The 19,288-nt window shown below is 36.2% G+C and overlaps 2 protein-coding genes across 7 annotated transcripts in view; one reads left to right on the forward strand and one right to left on the reverse strand.

The window, feature by feature from the left end:
- The first annotated feature begins 1,846 nt into the window (after nt 1-1,846).
- Ccdc66 (coiled-coil domain containing 66) overlaps nt 1,847-19,288 on the forward strand; it is a 46,750-nt gene continuing 29,308 nt past the window's right edge. Inside the window, exons 1-8 of one of the 6 annotated variants that reach the window (XM_013143870.3) lie at nt 1,847-1,924; nt 5,201-5,265; nt 5,896-5,921; nt 12,360-12,807; nt 14,999-15,158; nt 15,355-15,458; nt 17,348-17,469; nt 18,218-18,319. In XM_013143870.3, the coding sequence (XP_012999324.1) occupies nt 1,914-1,924; nt 5,201-5,265; nt 5,896-5,921; nt 12,360-12,807; nt 14,999-15,158; nt 15,355-15,458; nt 17,348-17,469; nt 18,218-18,319 (1,038 nt within the window). In that variant the 5' untranslated portion in view covers nt 1,847-1,913. Of the gene's footprint in view, nt 1,925-5,200; nt 5,266-5,895; nt 5,922-8,393; nt 8,612-8,709; nt 8,804-12,359; nt 12,808-14,998; nt 15,159-15,354; nt 15,459-17,347; nt 17,470-17,541; nt 18,083-18,217; nt 18,320-19,288 lie in introns of those variants that run through there. The other 5 variants (XM_063257319.1, XM_013143871.3, XM_063257320.1 and 2 more) reach the window with 5 other exon arrangements.
- The window catches only part of Tasor (transcription activation suppressor), an 82,633-nt gene continuing 78,802 nt past the window's right edge, over nt 15,458-19,288 (reverse strand). The window contains exon 25 of the mRNA XM_063257315.1: nt 15,458-15,744. Coding sequence (XP_063113385.1) covers nt 15,722-15,744 — 23 coding nt within the window. The 3' untranslated portion in view covers nt 15,458-15,721. The remainder of the gene's footprint in view (nt 15,745-19,288) is intronic.

Genomic DNA, 19,288 nt, shown 5'->3' on the forward strand with positions numbered 1-19,288 from the left:
GGAGTTTCCCAGAATGTACTGGTTCTCCATATCCTTGGGCTTGAACCTTGAAATCTCTGAAATAATTAAGAACCAGGGTCAGGGGAGTCAAGAGCTCGGTTGATGATGCCTGGCCCATAATTATTAGTAACCGGTCAATGACAATAACACAACACAAGGCGCCACAGAAGACAAGAAAAACAAAACACACACACAAAGGCTTCTCGATCCACAGTTGTCTGGCAACCTATAGGGAAACAATTTTTGTTATAAGCCTCAAGCCCAAGAAGCCACATAGAACCTGCAACAATAGTTTACGAGAAATAAACCTAAATGTTAATACTGAGGTAAACAGATTTAAATTTAAACGAACAAATGGCTTTACAGTAAAAATATACCAAGCACAAAAGCAAAAGGGAAAAAAAGAAAAAAGCCCCAAGTCACAAATGGGCTAGAAGCCCGTTCCCGGAGGGCGTCCTGCTCCGGTGCAGAAAGAACTAGCCAGGCTCCACTCAAATTACAAAGAACAAAAGATCCAAATACTTACAGATAGTTCAAGCCGATCGATCGGTGAAAAAAATGTGGGGAGGGGTCCCCGTGTAATCCCAGAGAGCCCCCAAATGTTGTGATCCCCGCAGAGCCCCTGAGATGAAAAATGGGGAAAGACCCCAAGATGACAAATGGGGCAAGACGTCTTTTTTAAAAGAAGCGCTTTTATTTTAGCTGGCCCAGCGACACAGTGCAGATGGAATTTGCAAAGCTGTGCAACTGAGTTAGAGTTTTGACTGATTTTCATAGTTTATTTATGATTAGCTCACTGATCATTAAGTATATAGGGATAAGAAACAGAAATAAGGTGGGCCTTTTGTTCCCCTTTGCTTGAGGTAAGAGGCATTTCACAGTGGGTGGTTAGCCAATTCATAGCCCTTGGTCTGCCAATTCCAGGAACATTTGTCTCTCATAAAGGGAACAATGGTTGACACAGCATCATTTTGTCTCTTACAAGGGGAACAAAAGTTGACATTGCACACAGGTCACTAAGGTAGGGGGGAATGACTCATTACAGAACAGCAGAACAATGAGGCCAGTTAATTTATAACTATGAAGTTGGTGCTTGGTTACTAGGGTAACGAGCTCAGTACAGAATGACAATATTACTAATAACTATCTTTTTAAGTAACTATTTTTGTTAATTATCTTTTAATCAACTATTTTAATTTTTCAGCATCTTAGTATAACAATACCAGGACTTAGATTCATAAGTGGCACGAAACACTTACATTTACTGAGTACATATGATTGTTGCTACAGTGTTTTGCTTTCATTTTGAGGCAGGATTTCACTATGCAATTCAGGCTGTCCTTGAGCTCACTGTGTAGCCCACACGGGTCTCAAACTCGCAGCAATCTTCCTGCCTCAGTCTCTTACGTGCTGGGACTCCAGGGGTGCGACACCATACCCAGGCTGTTGCTACAGTATTTTAAAAGAACTAAAATATACCGGACTTGACGCCCAGGTTACAGGAAAATAAAAGAATCAACCCGTGCCTAGGTGTCCCTCTCGCCCAACTGTTTGGTGCTAAAAATAAATCTCTCTTCCAAATATAAAATACAGCACAAAAAATACGAATTAAAGATTTACACTTTTTGTTTCTCTTTTGCCACCTCCACCGATTCAAATGCATTCCTCCCCGCCTCCCGACTGATCCCAGACAACATCACCACTACAAAGCCACAGCAGATACAGCAGCTGCTTCCTCTGCCCCAGTCGGGCCCTCCCCAGGCTGAGCGCACGCACCAGCACGCCCCGCTCTGATTGGTCCTCCTTCAGGCTCGCCGGCATCGCTGGAGCCAATCGGCTCAGCGCTTGTTGAGCACAGCCAGCAACCATCGTACACAAGGCGCTGCCGCGGCTTGGGCGACGCTTGTGAGGCCATGAATTTGGGGTAAGCTGGTGCGAGGCAGGTAGTCGTCAGTGCAGGAGCAGGCGAGGCTGCTTTGGCTCCTGCAGTCTTTTCGGGAAGCCTTCGGAACTGCGCCTTCTGCGGTAGCGGAACCTGCTTCCCTGAGGTGGAGCAGAGCAGGAGGAGCGGTCGGCCCTTACGACCTCGCAGAGCTCACTTTTCACGTCGTAGCTGTCCTTGAGAACTGGCCAGGACCTCCGTCCAGCGTGTCCTTATTACGAATGAGGAGAAGGGAAGCGTGGAGGAAGGGCTGAGGGGAGGGAAGAGGGCCCTGGAGAGAGCGGCGTGGCCCAGTTTCCCGGTGCTTTGCGCTTGTTTGGGGTCTTGCAGAACGCTGAGCACTCAGGTTGCTAAATCGCCTGCCTGGCCAGGAACCAAGCCCTCCCCGCAAGTAGTCGGCCTGCAGGGTCACCAGGCGCTCAAGTAGGAGCTGAATAATATGTCTGTGGCATCACTCGGAAGTTTGTTTTAGGAAGACGAACAGTCAGGAAGCCCAAACTTAACCGCATGTCATTCAGTAAATAAATGTTATGCACCGCAGTATGATTTAAAAATGTCTGCAGCTCAAAGAGTTTAAAAGTGAAGTGCAGAACAAATACCTTGCAGTTTCTTTGAAGGGCTTTTCTTGGTTGTGTTTTGTTTTCGCGAAGTTTCACCAGTATAAACACAAAATGTTTATAACCCCGCAATAAGGTAGTCCTTACAGCCTATCCTGTATCATATTTTACCTTTAATAAGTAAGTTGGAGTAATTTGATTTACCTGAGCAACACCGCAAATTTCATGTTCCTGGTCAAAAATTTTCCACCCCTTCTCCCTAGACTGCTAGATTTAGTTATTCGTTTATTTTATTCTTAGTGTATATTTGTGATACATAATAGTTACATTCATCTTCTGAAATTGGTGCATATAAGTATGGCATCTTAATCATTTTTACTTCTTCCGTCTGTGCCCCCTGTCTACTCCCCTCTCTAAATTCCCTTCCCATCCCCACAAAGTGTACCTCCCTGTTTCGTTTCATCTCCTTTACTTTGCTCTTAAAATTATTTATATAGCGAGCTTCTTATATAACAAACATTTAAGCTGTGTGTATGCTTTATTTCATTTAACATTGTGATGTCAAGGTACATCTATTTTCCCTCAATCGACTCAAGTTTATTCTTTATGGCAGAGTGGTATTCCATTGTATACAAATACCCCATTTTCTTTATCCATTATCTGTTGATGGACATAAGGCTGCTACCAAGATTTAGCTACTATGAATTGTGGTGCCATAAACATGGAGTATGCATGTATCGCTGTACTATGATTCTTTTGGGAAGTACTTAGAACAGGAATAGATGGGTTTGAATGGAATTTCTAGTTGTAGTTTCTTGAGATTTCTGTAGTGGTGGTACTAAATTACATTGACATCAACAATGTATTTACACTCTTGCAGCCTCACTAGGATTCGTTATTTGATAGTAGCCATTCTTTCTCAAGGGAGATGGTATATCAGTGTTGATCTAATTTGCTTTCCTCTAATGGATAGAGATGTTGAACATTTAATATGTACTTATTAAACATTTGTACTTAGAAGTATCTGTTCATTTGCTCATGTTTTGACTGTGTCTTTTATTCAAGGAGTCTAATTTTTGTGTTCCTTATATATTCTAGCTATTAGTCCTCTGAGCAATAGCTGGCAATTTTTTATTTTTTTTTCCTTTCTGTAGGTTGTCTCTTCACTCTAGGTTGTTAAACAGCGGGAGCTTTTTAATCCCACGTAGTCCCATTTGTGGATTGTTGGTGGTGTTTCTTGTGCAGTTGGGGTTCGATACAAAAAATGTGACTATGTCTTCAAGAACTATACTTACTCTATCTTCTGGCAGATTCAGTGTTTCTGTCTTCATACATAGTCTTTGATTCATTTTAATTTGATATTAGTACAGAGTGTGAGATAGCCTTAAGATTCATTGTTTTGCAGGTATATAATCAGTTTCCCAGCACCATTTAAGAGGCTATTTTTTTCAGCCAACATTGTTGACCCCTTTGTCAAATTGCAGGCGGCTGAATGTGCCTAGGATTGTTTTTACATCCTCAGTTACGTTCCACTGATCCACATGTCTGTTTTTGTGCAGTACCATGCTGTTTTTATCACTAGCGCTTTGTAAATAGAATTTGAAATCTGAGATTGTGATTCTTCCTACTTTGGCTTGTTCAGGATTGCTTTCCAATTCTGGATCTCTTGATTCCATATGGTTTTAGGATTGTTTTTTTCTAGTTCTATGAAATAGACTGATTGGATTTTAATTTCATCTCAGGGACTTCACTTTTGTCCCTGTTAATATGTATTGACTTACATTTGGGGGGGGATTGTTTGTTTTTCCTCCTAGTAAGATAGTGAATTACTGAATGGACTGCTACTTTTGTTTTCCAGAGTTTGTAATTAGTCCCTTAACAAGTGTATAATTGTTGGGCAGTGTCTAATATTCCATTATGCTTGTGCTTTTGACACGCACATATGAAGTGTCCTACTAGGATATATGTATGATATCATGTCATAGCACATAAAAAGTATCACAGCATACAAAATTTATAGTAGATTTATTGTTGTAATAATAACGAGTCACTAGATATGAATGTGTATTTGAAATGTTCAAAATGAAGTGGAGCACCATGCTGAGCCGGGTGGCATTATTATAGTCTGGTGTTCCAGCTCTGCATAAAATGGCAAACTGGAGCCAGACATGGTGGCGAACTCCTGTAATCCCAGCGCTTGGAAGGCTTAGGCAGGAGGATCATTGCAAGTAGAAGATCAGCCTGAGCTACAAAGTGAGCCCAAGACTAGCCTGAACTGCACTGCGAGACCCTATCACAAAAAGACAAAATAAAAGGCAAACTGACAAAATGATACATAGGACTTGTTCCTTTACTTAGATGAGGAGTTTTGGTAACTTGTTTTTTTTTTTTTTTTTTTTTCAGTTTAGTTATGACTTAAAAGATGATATGATAGCTGGCTTAAGTAGTTAACAGTAACAAAGATGAAGTTTCAGGTTAAAGATAACAATATCTTGTATTACAGAAAAGTTTCAAGAAAAAATTTCTCCCTGTAGTCCCTTCCCTTTCTTGGATTGAAAAACATCTTAAGATTGTCTTGATATGTACAAGATTCTTACAGAAATTCAAAAGAACAGATTTACTTTAAAGGTTCAAATGAATATATTTAGATATTTAAAATGTTACTATTTTTTTTAAATGACAATTTTCTTTTATATTACAGAGATGGTTTAAAGCTTGAAACTGAATTATTGGATGGAAAAACCAAGCTAATACTATCTCCATATGGTATGCTGTATTACTAGTGGTCTCAAATTTTAACTTAAAATTCTTACATAAAGTTTATAGTCATTTAATAGACTTTTTTCCCTTTGTAATAGAGTGGTATTTGAATGATACTTTGAAAAAAGCTGTTTTCCTAAACTAATTTAAATTTACTTTTAGTCATGGAAGGTCAGATTACATCAATGTTTATTCTTGTAAATATTCAGATTTATAAAATTTAATGTTGCATTGTATTTCATGTATAATTTTATTTGTTCTTTGTTTTTGCACATAGTGAATATTATTGGCTAATGCATGACATAGGTGAAATGTAGGTAATTATGTTCTTTGCATATAAAGAAGTTATTGCTTGAATATGTCAAATTAATAGACCACAGTTGCTAAAGTCATATTTAATATTAGTTTTTCAACTTCATATTGGTTATCTGCTCCTTCAATGTATTCACAGCACTAATCGTTTTTTAACTTTGAAAGATAAGTGATAAAGAAATGCAGTAGAAATAAATATAATAGTTGTACCATGTTGTAAAAGTTGGAACACTGAAGCAGGATTGAAAGTTAGTGCACTAATTAAAATTTTCTTTTGTGACTGCCTTTGGTTTATCAATTAGTAATTCATTTTTTCTTTTGTAGAACATAAATCAAACATTTCTATGAAGGTAAGCCAAATGACTTTGACCTGATGTGTTTTCAGATGTAAAATGCAGAGTTTTTTTCCCCACTTGTTTAAAGATAATTCCTGGAAAATATCAAAGATTGTTTTTAGGAAAAGTTATTTGTTTTTAGGCTGGTCCTTTCACAGAAATGTAGTTGTATTTTTTCCCACGTGAGAGCCTGATAAAGTCTCTTTAGATCAATGCTGTCTAGTGAAGTTTTCTATGAAAACGAACATGTAAGATCATTGTTGTCCATACTAGACCTAAAATGTGGCTAGTGTAACAGAGGAACTGAATTGCTAATTTCACATAATTTTCAGTTAAATTTCATTACTATTGCACAGGACAGTGAAGTTTTTAGAAACCTCTAAAATTAACAGACTTTAAAACAAAAATATTTTTTCACATTGAAATTCCAGTTACCCACACCAAAAAGGAAATTTGATTAACAAATGCTTACATCCATGTAACTTTTTCCTTTAAAAAGTTACACTTGAACTTAGTGGTAATTTCCCTTCTTCAGGAGCCCATTCTGCCTCTTTCTCTAAAATATATTACCGCTTTTAACTTCCACTACATTTCTTGTTCCTGGTTTTCTTTTTCTGTTTTTAGATAAATATGGGTAGGAATTTCTCCTTACTGCGTAAGTTACAGTAGCGCCTCTGTCCTTTACCTTTGCAGTATCTTAAAGTCTTTTTCTGTGGGTAAAGTTTATTTTGATGATGTGGCGTTGAAGTGGCCCTTCAACCCTGAGCCCTTTATAGCTGTGTTATTTCATACAGGTTTAGTCAAAGTGAAAATTGATACAGTACAACAGAAATTCTGCAAGCTACCTTTAATTAGTTCTGTATATGAATACATTTGTCTCTATTTTCTATGGTTTTGCTTTGTGTTTTCAGTACTTGTGGTCATTGGTGTCTGAAAATAGTAAATGGAAAATTCCAGAAATGGTTTATTAGTTTTAGATTGTGTATCATGTGGAGTAGTGTGATGCATTCTCACTCTGTCTTGCCATGGGAGTGAATCATTCTGTGTGTTCATACCCATTCAGTAACCATCTCAGGAGACTGACTGTTGTGTTATCACAAGGCTTGTTAGTAGGGTTTGGTCCTAGCTTCAGTTTCAGATGTCGGCTGTGGAGGAAATGGGAACTTTGCAGACTATCATAGTCCCTGTGGGAACTACTGTGTAGTATGTATATATAGTGTGTAGGTGACTGCACACTCCTTACTCATGAAACACAGATGGTAAATGATGTCCTCTCCTATCAAAATATTCCAACTAACCACTTGTATTTGAGACACATTACAAATACAACGTCCTCTGTCAAGCTTCTAAATGAATAGCTATTTGTAATGATTTCTGTCTAACCCAGGCCTCTATTTTCTTTCCACATTGTTCCTTCTTCCTGCTTATATCCTTAACAGATTTGTTATACTTGCCACACTTGTGAAGATACCTTATTATCTTTTTTGTTTGTTTTGTTTTTGTTTTTTGTTTGTTTTTATCGGTTCAAACTCACAACCACGTGCTTGCAAGGCAGGTGCTTATGCCACTGAGCTAAATCCCCAGCCCCCAATACTTTATTATCTTTTTAATCAACTCAGAACATCTGGAGATCTCTTTCAGTTCTTTAATAAGGTTACTAGTCTTGACTTTTTGGTTGAATCATTACAAAATTGTGTCTACTATGTACAGATATTTTATCTTAGGTATTTTTTCTTTTTCGTATAAAAAGACCTGTGTGTGTATATAATGTATGTGTGTTCTCAGCTGATGTTTATCTTCATTTATATACTGTGTTAAAGCAAATTGGGTTCACCCTGCTGTATATAGGCTTCGAAATCCTGACACCTTCTGTATTGATTGTTTTTAAGAAGCTTCTCTTTTCCATATTCACAGAAGTTGCCGTGATCCATTTCCTTCCTGTTTTTTGCTCTTCCCAAACAGGACAGTCAGTAATTCTTGTCTTTTTTGTTTTGATTACTTTTTGAATCTCTTGAGTGTCACAGTGCCACAGCTATATGTTGAATTCTCTTTTCTGTAAGGTAGTCATCAATTTCTCAACAGCTGCTTTTCTTTCTCTTTACTGGGGTAGGCAGTTGTGTGACTGTGATACCAATGATTTTGTTTTCCCATTTCTCACAGGTTGAATTACTTCATCTCCACATTGTGTTTTTAAGACAGCTGAACTGTATCTCATCACATGTGATTAGAGTGTTTTCCTGATTTTATCAAAAGCTCTTCTGCATTCTTTTTTAGTCTTCATAATGAATATGAAGTAAAGATAGTCACTGCCTAACTTCTTATGCTTATTGGAGGAGAAATGAAGGAATTAGAAATGTTTTCGTCTTGTAACTAGTTTATAAAAATAATGGACTCTAAAACTGTTATACTTAAGATAGTCTCAAAAAGATGTTGAAATATAAAACATGAAAAATAATTTTGATCAGTTGTGCTTGCACTCCTCTGTAGTCCCAGCTGCTTGGGAAGCTGAACCTAGAGGACTGATTGCTGACCTGATACCATAAGCCAGAGCTCATCTCAAAAAAGGAGGAAAGATTTTTCATGGATATTTGTACATGTGAGAATCAGTAATACAGTAAAGGCCAGATGTGACACACGCTGTAATCCCGGCACTAGGGAGGCTGAGACAGGATTGCTGTGAGCTTGAGGCCAGCCTGGGCTGCAAAGTGAGTTTAAGGCAGCTCAAACTGCAGAGCAAAACCCTGTCTCAAAAAGATAAAAACAAAAAAAGTATATTATTTTTCTTTGCTTCCTTTTTTGACAGATTTTTGTCCCTGTATAAACTGAAATGTCAGTATTAAATAAATGTGTTCAACATTGTCTTTATAATATTATGAAAACTATTGATAGGATTAAAAGTAAGTAAAAGAGTAACATGCTGTATTTTTGTTTTAATACATTTTTATGTTTTTAAAATGCTTTGTAATATAAAGTCCTAATTTGATTAATTAAAATTAATCTGACTCAGAAAATATTTGGGAAATAATTTGATCCAGGTTGCTTTTCCTTATTTAGTAATCTGAATATAATTGATACTATAGTGATAAAGAGACAGAAATAAGAGATTTTCAAGATATTTTAAAGCAATGCATAATGTAGCTTGAGATAAACTGATATAAACCAGTTTAATACAGATAAACTAGTTTAATAGACAACTAAAATGTTCAACTATTCCCAGAAAAAGTCCTTATGGGTCAAAAGAAGGGATGATCAGAAGAAGCTGTAATAGTTGGAAACATACTGAGATGGTGATATTTATCTACTTAAGTGCATTCCGCTGATAATTTGCTTGATTGATTAAGAATGACTTGCCATCTAAAAATTAGACAATCTAATGTAAGATTTGGCAGTCTCTAGCCTCCTTGAATGTGGGCTAACTTAGCGATGATTCAGGTTTCTTTCTGGTAATGTGGAATGGTTGTTTGCATTGCTAGTCTCCTTCAGATGGGAAGGAAGCGCTTGCATTCACCCTAGTTCCCGTCTTGTTTAGTTTATGGTAGATGTTTGAGTTTGCTGCCCTTCATTTAGAGAAGTACAGGACATTAAAATAGCTGCAGGGTTGGAAAAGTAGAAATTTCTTTTTCCAAATTCATTTTAAGAAATACATTTTAGAATCAAATACTGGTATTACCAAAAACATAAACCCAAGTATGAACAGGACAAGATAAATAATGTGATAAAGAGATTTTTAGGTATATTACGCAGTTTCTTGAAAGACAAAGGAAATTTAGAGTAGCTAGATGAGTTTTTATGGCTTCTAATCTTTGACATCAAGAATGTCTTCTTCATTTTATATCCCCAACACTTTTCCCATAGTGGTGGGCACATAAAAAGCAACACTTAATATTTATTAAATGATTATTGAATTATTTTAGGTTACAGAAATGTACAGTGGATTATAGCAGCTAGATAAGCAAGATGAATAATCTGGTTGTGGTAATGAAAACCTAAACTCAGGCTTGCTATCATGTGAAAGATAAGGAAAAGATATTTGGGAGGAAGAAACAGTATTTGCAGATAAACAAAGGAAGACCTGAAGGAAAAGGTTCAAAAGTGACTTCATGGTTACTGGCCTGAATTAGAGTAACAGTGCCACAGAAGTGGAATATTTTGGGAAAGGGAGTTAATTTGAGAGCAAGAGGTATAGAATTTATGGCATAAGTAGAATAGTTGAACGTATTGGGCCAAAATGTATTAAACACTGCTCTGTCTCATTTACCTACTCTAGGTACTGGGAATACAGGAGTGAACAAAACAGACAAAAATCTCTGCTTAGAGAGCTTATATTAGGAAAGTGTAAGATGAGTACTCTCTAAGCAAATAGATGCTGTAATACAAAAAGCTGGGCATGGTCGTGCCTGCTCGTAATCCCAGTACTGTGAAAGTTTGAAGCAAGAGGGTGCAAACTTGAGCCTGGACAATTAAGCAATTTAGTGAGATGCAGTCTCTTAAAAAAAATGGAAGACTGCTGGGAATGTAAGTCATTGTAAAAGCTGTGGGTTTAATCATCAGAACTGAAAAGAAGGGGAAAAAATGAGGGAAGAACATCATCACTTACTAGTTTAGCCTTCTCTAGGAAGGCTAGAGAAGCAGGGTATGGGTACAGCAGCAGTTAGGGAAGACCTCACTAGGCAGATAATATTTAAACAAAGATTGGAAGACAGAAAATAATTATGAGGAATCTGAAGAAGAATGTTCCAGGTAGAGGGCTGAATTAGTGCTAAAGCTCTGTTGAGTTCAAAGAGCAAGAAGCATGTGTGGCTGACGAATGAGAGAAGATTAGATCAGATATGAGAGATACTGAGGGCAAAAGAGACAAGGGGAAGAGAAGAAAGAAGGGAAGAGGAAGTGCTCATAGATTAAGGGCTTTTTAGATCATTGGAAATTCAGCTTTGCCTTCAGCCAAGATGAAAAGCCACAGAAGACTTTGGAAGGCAATGACATGGTCTGACTTAAATGTGAAGGTAATTACTGTGTTAGAAATGGAATGAGAAGCTAGGATTCCAGTTAGAAGGCTTTGTGGTAACTCAGTGAGAGTAGGTTGGAGCAAGGGAGCAAGAAGGGATGTGTTTTGAAGATGCTGTAAAATAGCATTTGATGACAAGGATGGCATATGAGAAACCGTTCAAATATAGTTGCAACACTTTGGTTGTGAGCAATTGAGATGGCGAAGTGACTGAGAGGGTGAAGAAGTTATGGAGGGGCAAAAAGATGAATTCAGTTTTGGACATACTGAGTTTGAAATGTCTTTTAGAAACCTGTAATTATAGACAAGGTAAAACCAGCTAGCTGGGTGTGTTTTCCTCCACTGGCACAGGTACAGAGTGGGTGAAAAGGTGGTACCACGTTTTGGATTTGCTAAGTGTGTATGAAAAGAGCAGAGCAAAGGAGAAAAGAATGAAAGAGGTGATTTTGGGTTACTGTGGAATTTAATATTGTTCAGAAGGGAAATGAGAGCAAGAGAGAGGTAATAGGACCAGCAGATTCTAGATTCTATCAGAGTTTAAAGAACTTTTTGAATTGGGATATAGGAGAAAGTGAGTTGGAAAAAAATAAGTTGGTGGTGATCATTGTCTAGTGCTTGGACAGTTGTGGGTAATTACAAGGTCAGTAGAAAATGTCATTATGATCATGAGTGAGGTACAGTAGCATGGAGCACAATAGCATAGGATATTTATGGCAAACCTTTTAAAACTTTCACCAGCATAACCAACAGCACAACTGAGGCATGAATACCATAATTTCACCATCATTGACACGGGAGCAGAGTCAGAGGAAATAAAGGGCAGGTGTTGGAGGACTGATGTGTGTGAATGTGAAAGCATCAGAATTAAGCTGGGCATGGTAGTGTACGCCTGTAAACTCAGCTACTCAGGAGGCTGAGGCAGGAGGATTGCAGGCCTAAGGCCTGCCTGGGAATTTAATAAGACCCTTTTTCTAAAATGTTTTAAAAGGGCTAGGCTCACAGGTAGAGCAGTTCCCAGGAACACACATACACCCAGAGAGACAGAGAGACACAGACACATAAAGTCTGTTAGAGGTTGACCAAAAAGCTAAGATAGTCAAGAAATAAAGGCTAGTAACCTATGTGTCTATCGATGCATGTAAAGAGAAGAGTGTGTAATAGGAGTGGTGACATGTAGTGACCAAAGCTGGAATAGAATGGAGATGCTCAGTAACAAGTAGAAAAAAAGTTTATGTGTGTTCTTATCTGGAAGTAAAATAATTCCTAGTTGTTGATTAAGCTTTTAGTGAAAATTTGCAAAGTTTAGCATTAATTTCTTGTGGCATTATTATATAAATAGCAAAATGAAAAACGCTTAGAGGGCTGATTTGTCACCGATTATGGAAATAAAGATAGTTGTTGATTTTCCATGGATTGTTACAAGGAATAAGCTTCTGTTATTTTAACAGATGGGCAGTAAGACTAAGATGGCACAATGGCCCTTACGATCAAAACAACCGAGGAACAGCCTCAAGTCAACACAAAATGCTTTTATTGGAAACAAAAAAATTTTGCAAAAGAAGACAGTTGGTTTGGAAACTTCACAAGCAAGATGTGAAAAAAGTAGAATGACATTCTCACCCACTCAGGATTTACGTAAGCCATGTACAGATGAAGATGGTCTTCTCACACAAAAAGAACGTTCACCTGCAGCCCCTAATGTGCAGAAGACTAGAAATACCACAAATACATCTCCAGGAGCTAAACAGATGCCTTGCAAAAAGCATATCACAGCTGAAAATATGAATAGCGGTTTGGTGTGTCTTACACAAGAACAACTGCAACAAATTTTGATGACTGCAAACCAAGGGAAAGGATCAGTTTCCCTGACTGAGATTGAAAAGGAGGTAGAAACAAGTAAGATTTTTCTTAAATTTTGTTGAATATGAATTTTCTTGTCCGTGCTTTTTAGAATTTCAAATATATTTGCCCTTGTATAAACTAAAATCTAACTCTCTTTAACAAGTGACAATCTTTTATTATTTTGGAAGATTTTACAATATACCAAATTACTTTTATAGTTGTAATATGCCATATTTTAAGGTTGATACCCTAAATGCTACTGTTATGCATTATAATCTTAAGAAATTTGATCTCTGTGGAGTCCAGAAGAGATGTTAATACAAAACTCTTGTATTTATTTTAGAATTTAGGGGGCTTTTTTTATATGTAAAATAATTATATAAAATGTGTTTTTTAAAATCCCTTCTAGGATATTGCTAGTGAAAATTAAGGGAACCCAAGTGTGAACATGAGTTGCTAAAAAACATTGCTTTTCTGACTCTTGTATTTGCTCTTTCCATTCCTTAATCCATGCTGAGGATTAGTGATACTACTATTGTTTTCCAATTTTTATTTTTATTAGTACATGTTTCAGCCCATAATGATTACATTCCTCATGGGGCGCTGGTACATGTATATAATGCATATAAATTCTTTATTCATCCTCTTATCCTTCTGCCCTTCCCTCTGTTTCTGGTCTCCTTCCCACTTGCCAAAGATCTATCTCCCTATTTGCTGTTATGTATTATTTTGGTCTTTATATTTTAGGTTTGTCATAAAGAAAAACCATGTGATATTTTGTAAACTTATCCGATTCATTTAACATTATGGTCTCAAGGTACATTTATTTTCCTATAGATAGCTCAAGTTTATTCTTTGTGACAGAATAGTACTTCATTGTGTACCAAAATCATACTTTTTTAAATTTTCATGTGTCAACAGGCATATAGGTTGCTTCTAAGATTTAGGTAGTATAAATTGTGCTGCTATAAATGAGTATATACATAGGAGTGTAACATGATTTCTTTTAACTCTTTTGAGAAGATACCTAGAAGTACTGTTCTTTAACTGAGTTAAAACACAGACTTATTCGCAGAAGTAGTAGTACAGGGTTAAATGTTTTGTTTGCAAACTAAGGACATCGTATTATGTTTTAAACGTTTTTAATTTCAGCCTTGAGCTAAGAAGCTAAATATAAGGGTAGTAGAAATGTCATTAAAATTCTTTTAGGCAACAGTGAAATAAAAATAAAATTAACATTTTCCATGGAGAATAGCTAGTTTCCTCAGAGCTAGTTTGGGTGTCAGGTAATTCCTATACACTCCCAAGATTTTTACATAGAATCTTTTATCCTCTCTTAGTCCAGATTATTCTTTGTCAAATGAGGGCGCTTGTTTGTCTATAAGACTGGACTGCTAATTTATAGAATAATTTATTGGGCATAATGAAAGAGGATATCAAAAAAATTTTAAAACAAATTTTGAAGTTGTGCCTCGTGGTACACATCCTCCCAGCTACATTGGAGGATGAGATAGGAGAATTGCATGTGTGAGGCCAGAGTGGGCAAATAAATGTCACAAAATAAAGTAAAAAATAAAAAGTTGAAAAAGGATGGGCCAATCATGGTGGCACACACCTGTAATCCCAGCACTCAGGAGGCTGAGGCAGAGGAATGTTGAAAGTTTGAGACCAACCTGAGAGTGAGTCCAAGGCCAGCCTGAACTGCATAGAAGACCCTGTCTCAAGAAGACCAACAGAAAAAAAAAAATGGGGTGTTGGGGATGTAACTTAGTGGTGGAGCCCTGGAGGTCTTGGGCTCAACTGCCAGCACTGCCAAAAATAAATGAAAACCTATACACTTTACCTAATCAGGTAATGACTTGTAAACTAGATATTCTTTCTCTTCATTGAGATAGCTAGCACATTAAGGATTTAGAACAAGTTTTGATCCAGCATATGAGCTTTCTGTAAAAACATGGTTTAGCTGTTACAATAGGGGCATAGAGTCCATGAGAAAAGTACCACTGATTTCACAGCTAAATGAGAAAAATAAGGTCAAAGTAACATATTAAGTAAGCTATTTCCATCCCACTTACGTTGTGATTTGTGTTATAATTTATATAATTAGTGAAACTATATTATAAGAATGGAGGTTTATTTTAAAAAATGTATAAAACTATTTAAACCGTAGAGCAGTATGCCAAGATAAGGTATTGCAATCGATGTAATTTACTATTAATTTTAAAACATGCATTTTACTTCCTAGATCAGGATAGACTGCATTTAAACAGTATTCCTAATCAGCCAAAGAAAGAGAACACTATAGGATTACTCAGCAAAACCATTTCTCCTATCCCAAATGAAATTGAATCTGTGGTTAATGAAAGCCAGAAGACATTGAAACAGTATGAACAGAAAATCATCATGTATGTAACTTACCTACTGGTATGCGATCATCTTGGGAATATGATTTTGCTTTTGCTTTATTTGCACGGGAAATATTTACTCTGAAGACTTAGAACTATTTAAAACCTTGTTACTTAGTATTTTGCAGTTAGTAATGCAGAAACATATAATGATAAGATTTGTTTTTTTTTTTTTTTTGTATGTGTTTTACCTTAGAGAAAATGAATGGAAACCAGCTGACATTTTCAGTACTCTTGGTGAAAGGGAACGTGATAGAAGTTTATTGGAAGCAAAAAAAGCCCAATGGAGGAAAGAGCTAGGTATGTAATTTTTGTACCTTTTATTATACTTTTGTTGGTTTATGGATTATATAGTAAGGAGGAAATACTTTTTAAATATTATCAAAAATCGTTTACTACATTGACATCTAGAATAGTTCTCTGCAAACAAACTCTGTGGTTTCACTTACTTTCACTTGTGTTTTTTTGTTTGGTACTGTGTGATGTGCCCTCAAAGCATTAATGTCACTGGTGATCTTCTCAAGCCTCTATAGCTCAAGCAAAGTCTGGTAAACTTCCAGCTTTTATGGTTTCCATGACAGAAATCCTGTAAAGTTAAGGAGGGTTTTATTAAAAGTAATTAACTTCAATCTTTAAAATAATCAAAACATTTTACTTACGAATACTGAATATGATACAAACCAATATATTCTAGGCAGTAACTAGCTTACTGCTGTCAACTTGTGTCTTAGTTACTTTTCTCGTTGCTAAGACAGAATACTCAACACCCAAAATTAAAGGAGGAATGGTTTATTTCAGTTCACAGGTTGTAGAAATTTCATTTCATAGCTGGCTGGTTCAAAGGTAGGGTGGCATGGCAGTGGGGCACTGCAGAGAAGAAACAGCTCCCAGTGTGCAGAACGCCAGAGAAGCAGCAGCAGCAGCAAGCCTAGCTTTTCTCCATCCCTTTTTGTCCATTGAGGCTGCCTGCCCTTTGGATGGTTCTAAGCACACAAAGTGAGCCTTCCCTTTATCTACACCCAGAGCTGTGCCAGACCAACTAGTGGATTAATTTAGTAATCACACATGTTGAATGCCAGCATCATACACTTAATCCCTGCATCATGCACCTTAATCCATCCACCTCTGAAAAGCCCCACCTATAACAATATGAGGCTTTAGAAGGACATCTAGATACAAATTTTAATAGCCTGAGACTGTAGTAACAGAAAAAGTGTATAACTTGTTTTATAGTCATGAATTTCTGTTAGTAACTAAGAACTCCAATTGGTTGTTAGATTAGATTTAAGATCTAGCTGTCACCATTTGGAAAAGCTTAGCATTTGTACCTCTTAGGGATAGATATACAGTACTCAAAGCATGAGACAGCCTCACTCTCCATGCACCTGGGAAGTCCTGTTAGATAGTTACTAACTCTGATAGGAAAAAGAGTTTACAAAAAGAAATAAGCAACAGAAATAAGGAATTAATTGATATTAGAAGTCAAGATAATAGAGATGAAGAAATTTAAATTTATGATAGTAGTATCAGAAAGACATCTCTTTAAGTCATGCTTTCATTAATTGTCCTGGAATTTAAATGTATACATCTTTGAATTTTATATCAAAAGAACTGTTAATGATTTGAGGCTTAGTTTTGATTGTATCTGTTAGATGTAAGCTTTTTAAAAAATTTTTCAGCAATTATGAAAAATAATGACCAATATATCTGCTTTGTGGTAATAACACTAAGCACAGTTATTCTCATTTTTCAGAAGAAACTAAGGTTCAGACAGGGAAATAGACTGTTGGTCCATAGTCAGATAGTTTTGAAGTACTTAAACTTGAAGTTGATCTTATTGTTCTTTGCCTTCAGAGGTCTAGGTTTTAATTCTCTTAGTGGTAACTAAATGAATGAATAGGAAAATACAGCATCAGCATAATCTAAGCTAAATTATTCTTAAAAATAATTCCATTTTGACAACTGCAATAAAAATAAAAGTTCTTATATCCATTTGTGTTCTATTTAAGTTTGTTATTATTTTACTTCATGTCCCTAAAACTTCTCTGCTTTCTGAGTTACTATCTCTAAAAAACAGTTTTTATTAGGTCTGTGTTAGAATCTGCACTCTTTAAGAAGGTCATGATTTGTTTACATGATTCTTTTCTTACAGTTTTTGTACAAATTTTTAAAAAGGACATTATTTACAGATGAACAGGTTGCTTTAAAGAAGAAGGAAAAAGCAGCCTGTGAAAAACAGAATAATTTTGGGGAAAAATCTGAAAATGATAAAATAACATGGGAAAAACTTCAAATTCTTGACCAATCTAGGGTAAGAGTATTAAAATCAAGTGTCCTGCTTGCTTATGTCTTTACAGTTTTTAAATGCTAGAGCAGTGAAGGCAATCTTCAGAGTTTTCAGTGATAAAGGCAGCCTGCCACGAAATGTACACCAGACGTATCCCACCACTGTGCTAGAATATTCATATTACAGGGGTCATGTTAAAGACTCACTCACTAAAGACAAAACAACAGAAACTCAAGTGTGGCATGCTGGTATATGACAGTAATCCCAATACTTTAGAAAGCTGAAAGGGGATTGTAAATTCAAGTCTAACCTGAGCAAGTTAGTGAGACTCTGTCTCAAAAAAAAGGAAAGAAAAAAACTGCATATATATGTAAAGGCATCCTGTATTGTGCTAATTTTTTAAAAAGATAAGAATTTAAAGAGGCTGGAGTTCAGTGGGAAGGCCATGTTTTAACATAGTATTTTAAATTTAATTATGGGATGAACTAGTTTCTGTTTTCATTCTGTAACTTGTTTTCCCATGTTAATAGGTGAGTGTTGAGGCCCCAAGCACTTCTTTAGGGGTCTATAAAGGACAGATGCAGTTTTTTTAAATAGCACAAAAGCTGCCACTATCCATGTGATATCCGTGACAAAGGTATCGTATCAGCCATAACCATGTGTGTATCAAACATGAGTATATATCAAGTGTCTCTTGGGATGTGTTTTTGTGATGTTTAAATTTTATGTTTTTATTTCGAGATAAAAACTGCCCTTGTTTTATTGTTTTTAGACTCCTGTTGGCTCTTCAGATGTTCTGTCACAGTCTCCTTGTCAGAGTATGGTGGGCGAGCCTGAGGGACCTTCAGTATGCAAGGCTAGTCGTGTTTTAGAGGTAAGCTCTAAGAATCATTATTGGACTATTTAATCCCTTTATTACTTCTGTATGAACTATTTTCCTTAAATGAGTAATTCTACTTTTCCTTACTTTTAAGTACAAATTAAGTTTTATGGTTTTGTTGTGTTTGTATTATGTAGCATCTTAAATTTGAAAAAGTGATTTACCATTTCTTTTTACATATATAAGCCCTCCATTTACCTGTTAACAAATGTGTTTTGAAAATAATGGAATAATCTAATGGGGTAATGCAAATTTTGGAAATTTTAACACTGTGGCCTAATTGGTGGATTTTCTTTAATAGAACCCTCCAGGTTAGATTGTCCCCATGGGTTTTAAATTAGCTTTACGTAGGACTGACTGGCTTACATCACTTTTGTTATATATTGATAATTTTACATTAACAAAACAAGGATGAAATTTGAATTGCATTTTTTCACTATCCCAAAAGTATTTTGACTTATTGTTAAAAGAATTAAGTTAATCTGGATTAATTTCATTTTGGAAAAATCTAGAGTTGTGGGTAATAATTTTAAGTGTGTGAAGATTAAAAGTTGATGTATGCAGATACAATACAGATTAAGCATTCCTAATCCAAAGTGCTTCCAAATCCAAAACTTGAGCACTAATGTAAAACCACAAAAGGAAGTTGTACACCTGACCTCATGTGACAGGTTGCAGTCAAAATGTAAGTGCACTAAAAAGTACTGGGTAAATCTGTGTAGACTGTGTATATGAATAAGTGTATGTATGTATGAAAAAGTGAATTTCATGATTAGTCTTGGGTCCATCTCCAAAATGTTTTATTATGTATAAACAAATACACAAAATCAACTCTTCTGGTCCTTGAGGATTTCAGGTAGAATTACTCAACTTGAATCATTGAAAGTTGTGGTGCAGGTCTTTAAACTCAGCATTGTGGCAGCCTAAAGCAGCCTGAAGCAAGAGGATTTGAACCTGGTCAAG

This window comes from Cavia porcellus, unplaced genomic scaffold (assembly GCF_034190915.1).
Source record: "Cavia porcellus strain 051 isolate PalLab524CR breed Dunkin Hartley unplaced genomic scaffold, mCavPor4.1 scaffold_10, whole genome shotgun sequence".
In the NCBI taxonomy this organism is placed as follows: domain Eukaryota; kingdom Metazoa; phylum Chordata; class Mammalia; order Rodentia; family Caviidae; genus Cavia; species Cavia porcellus.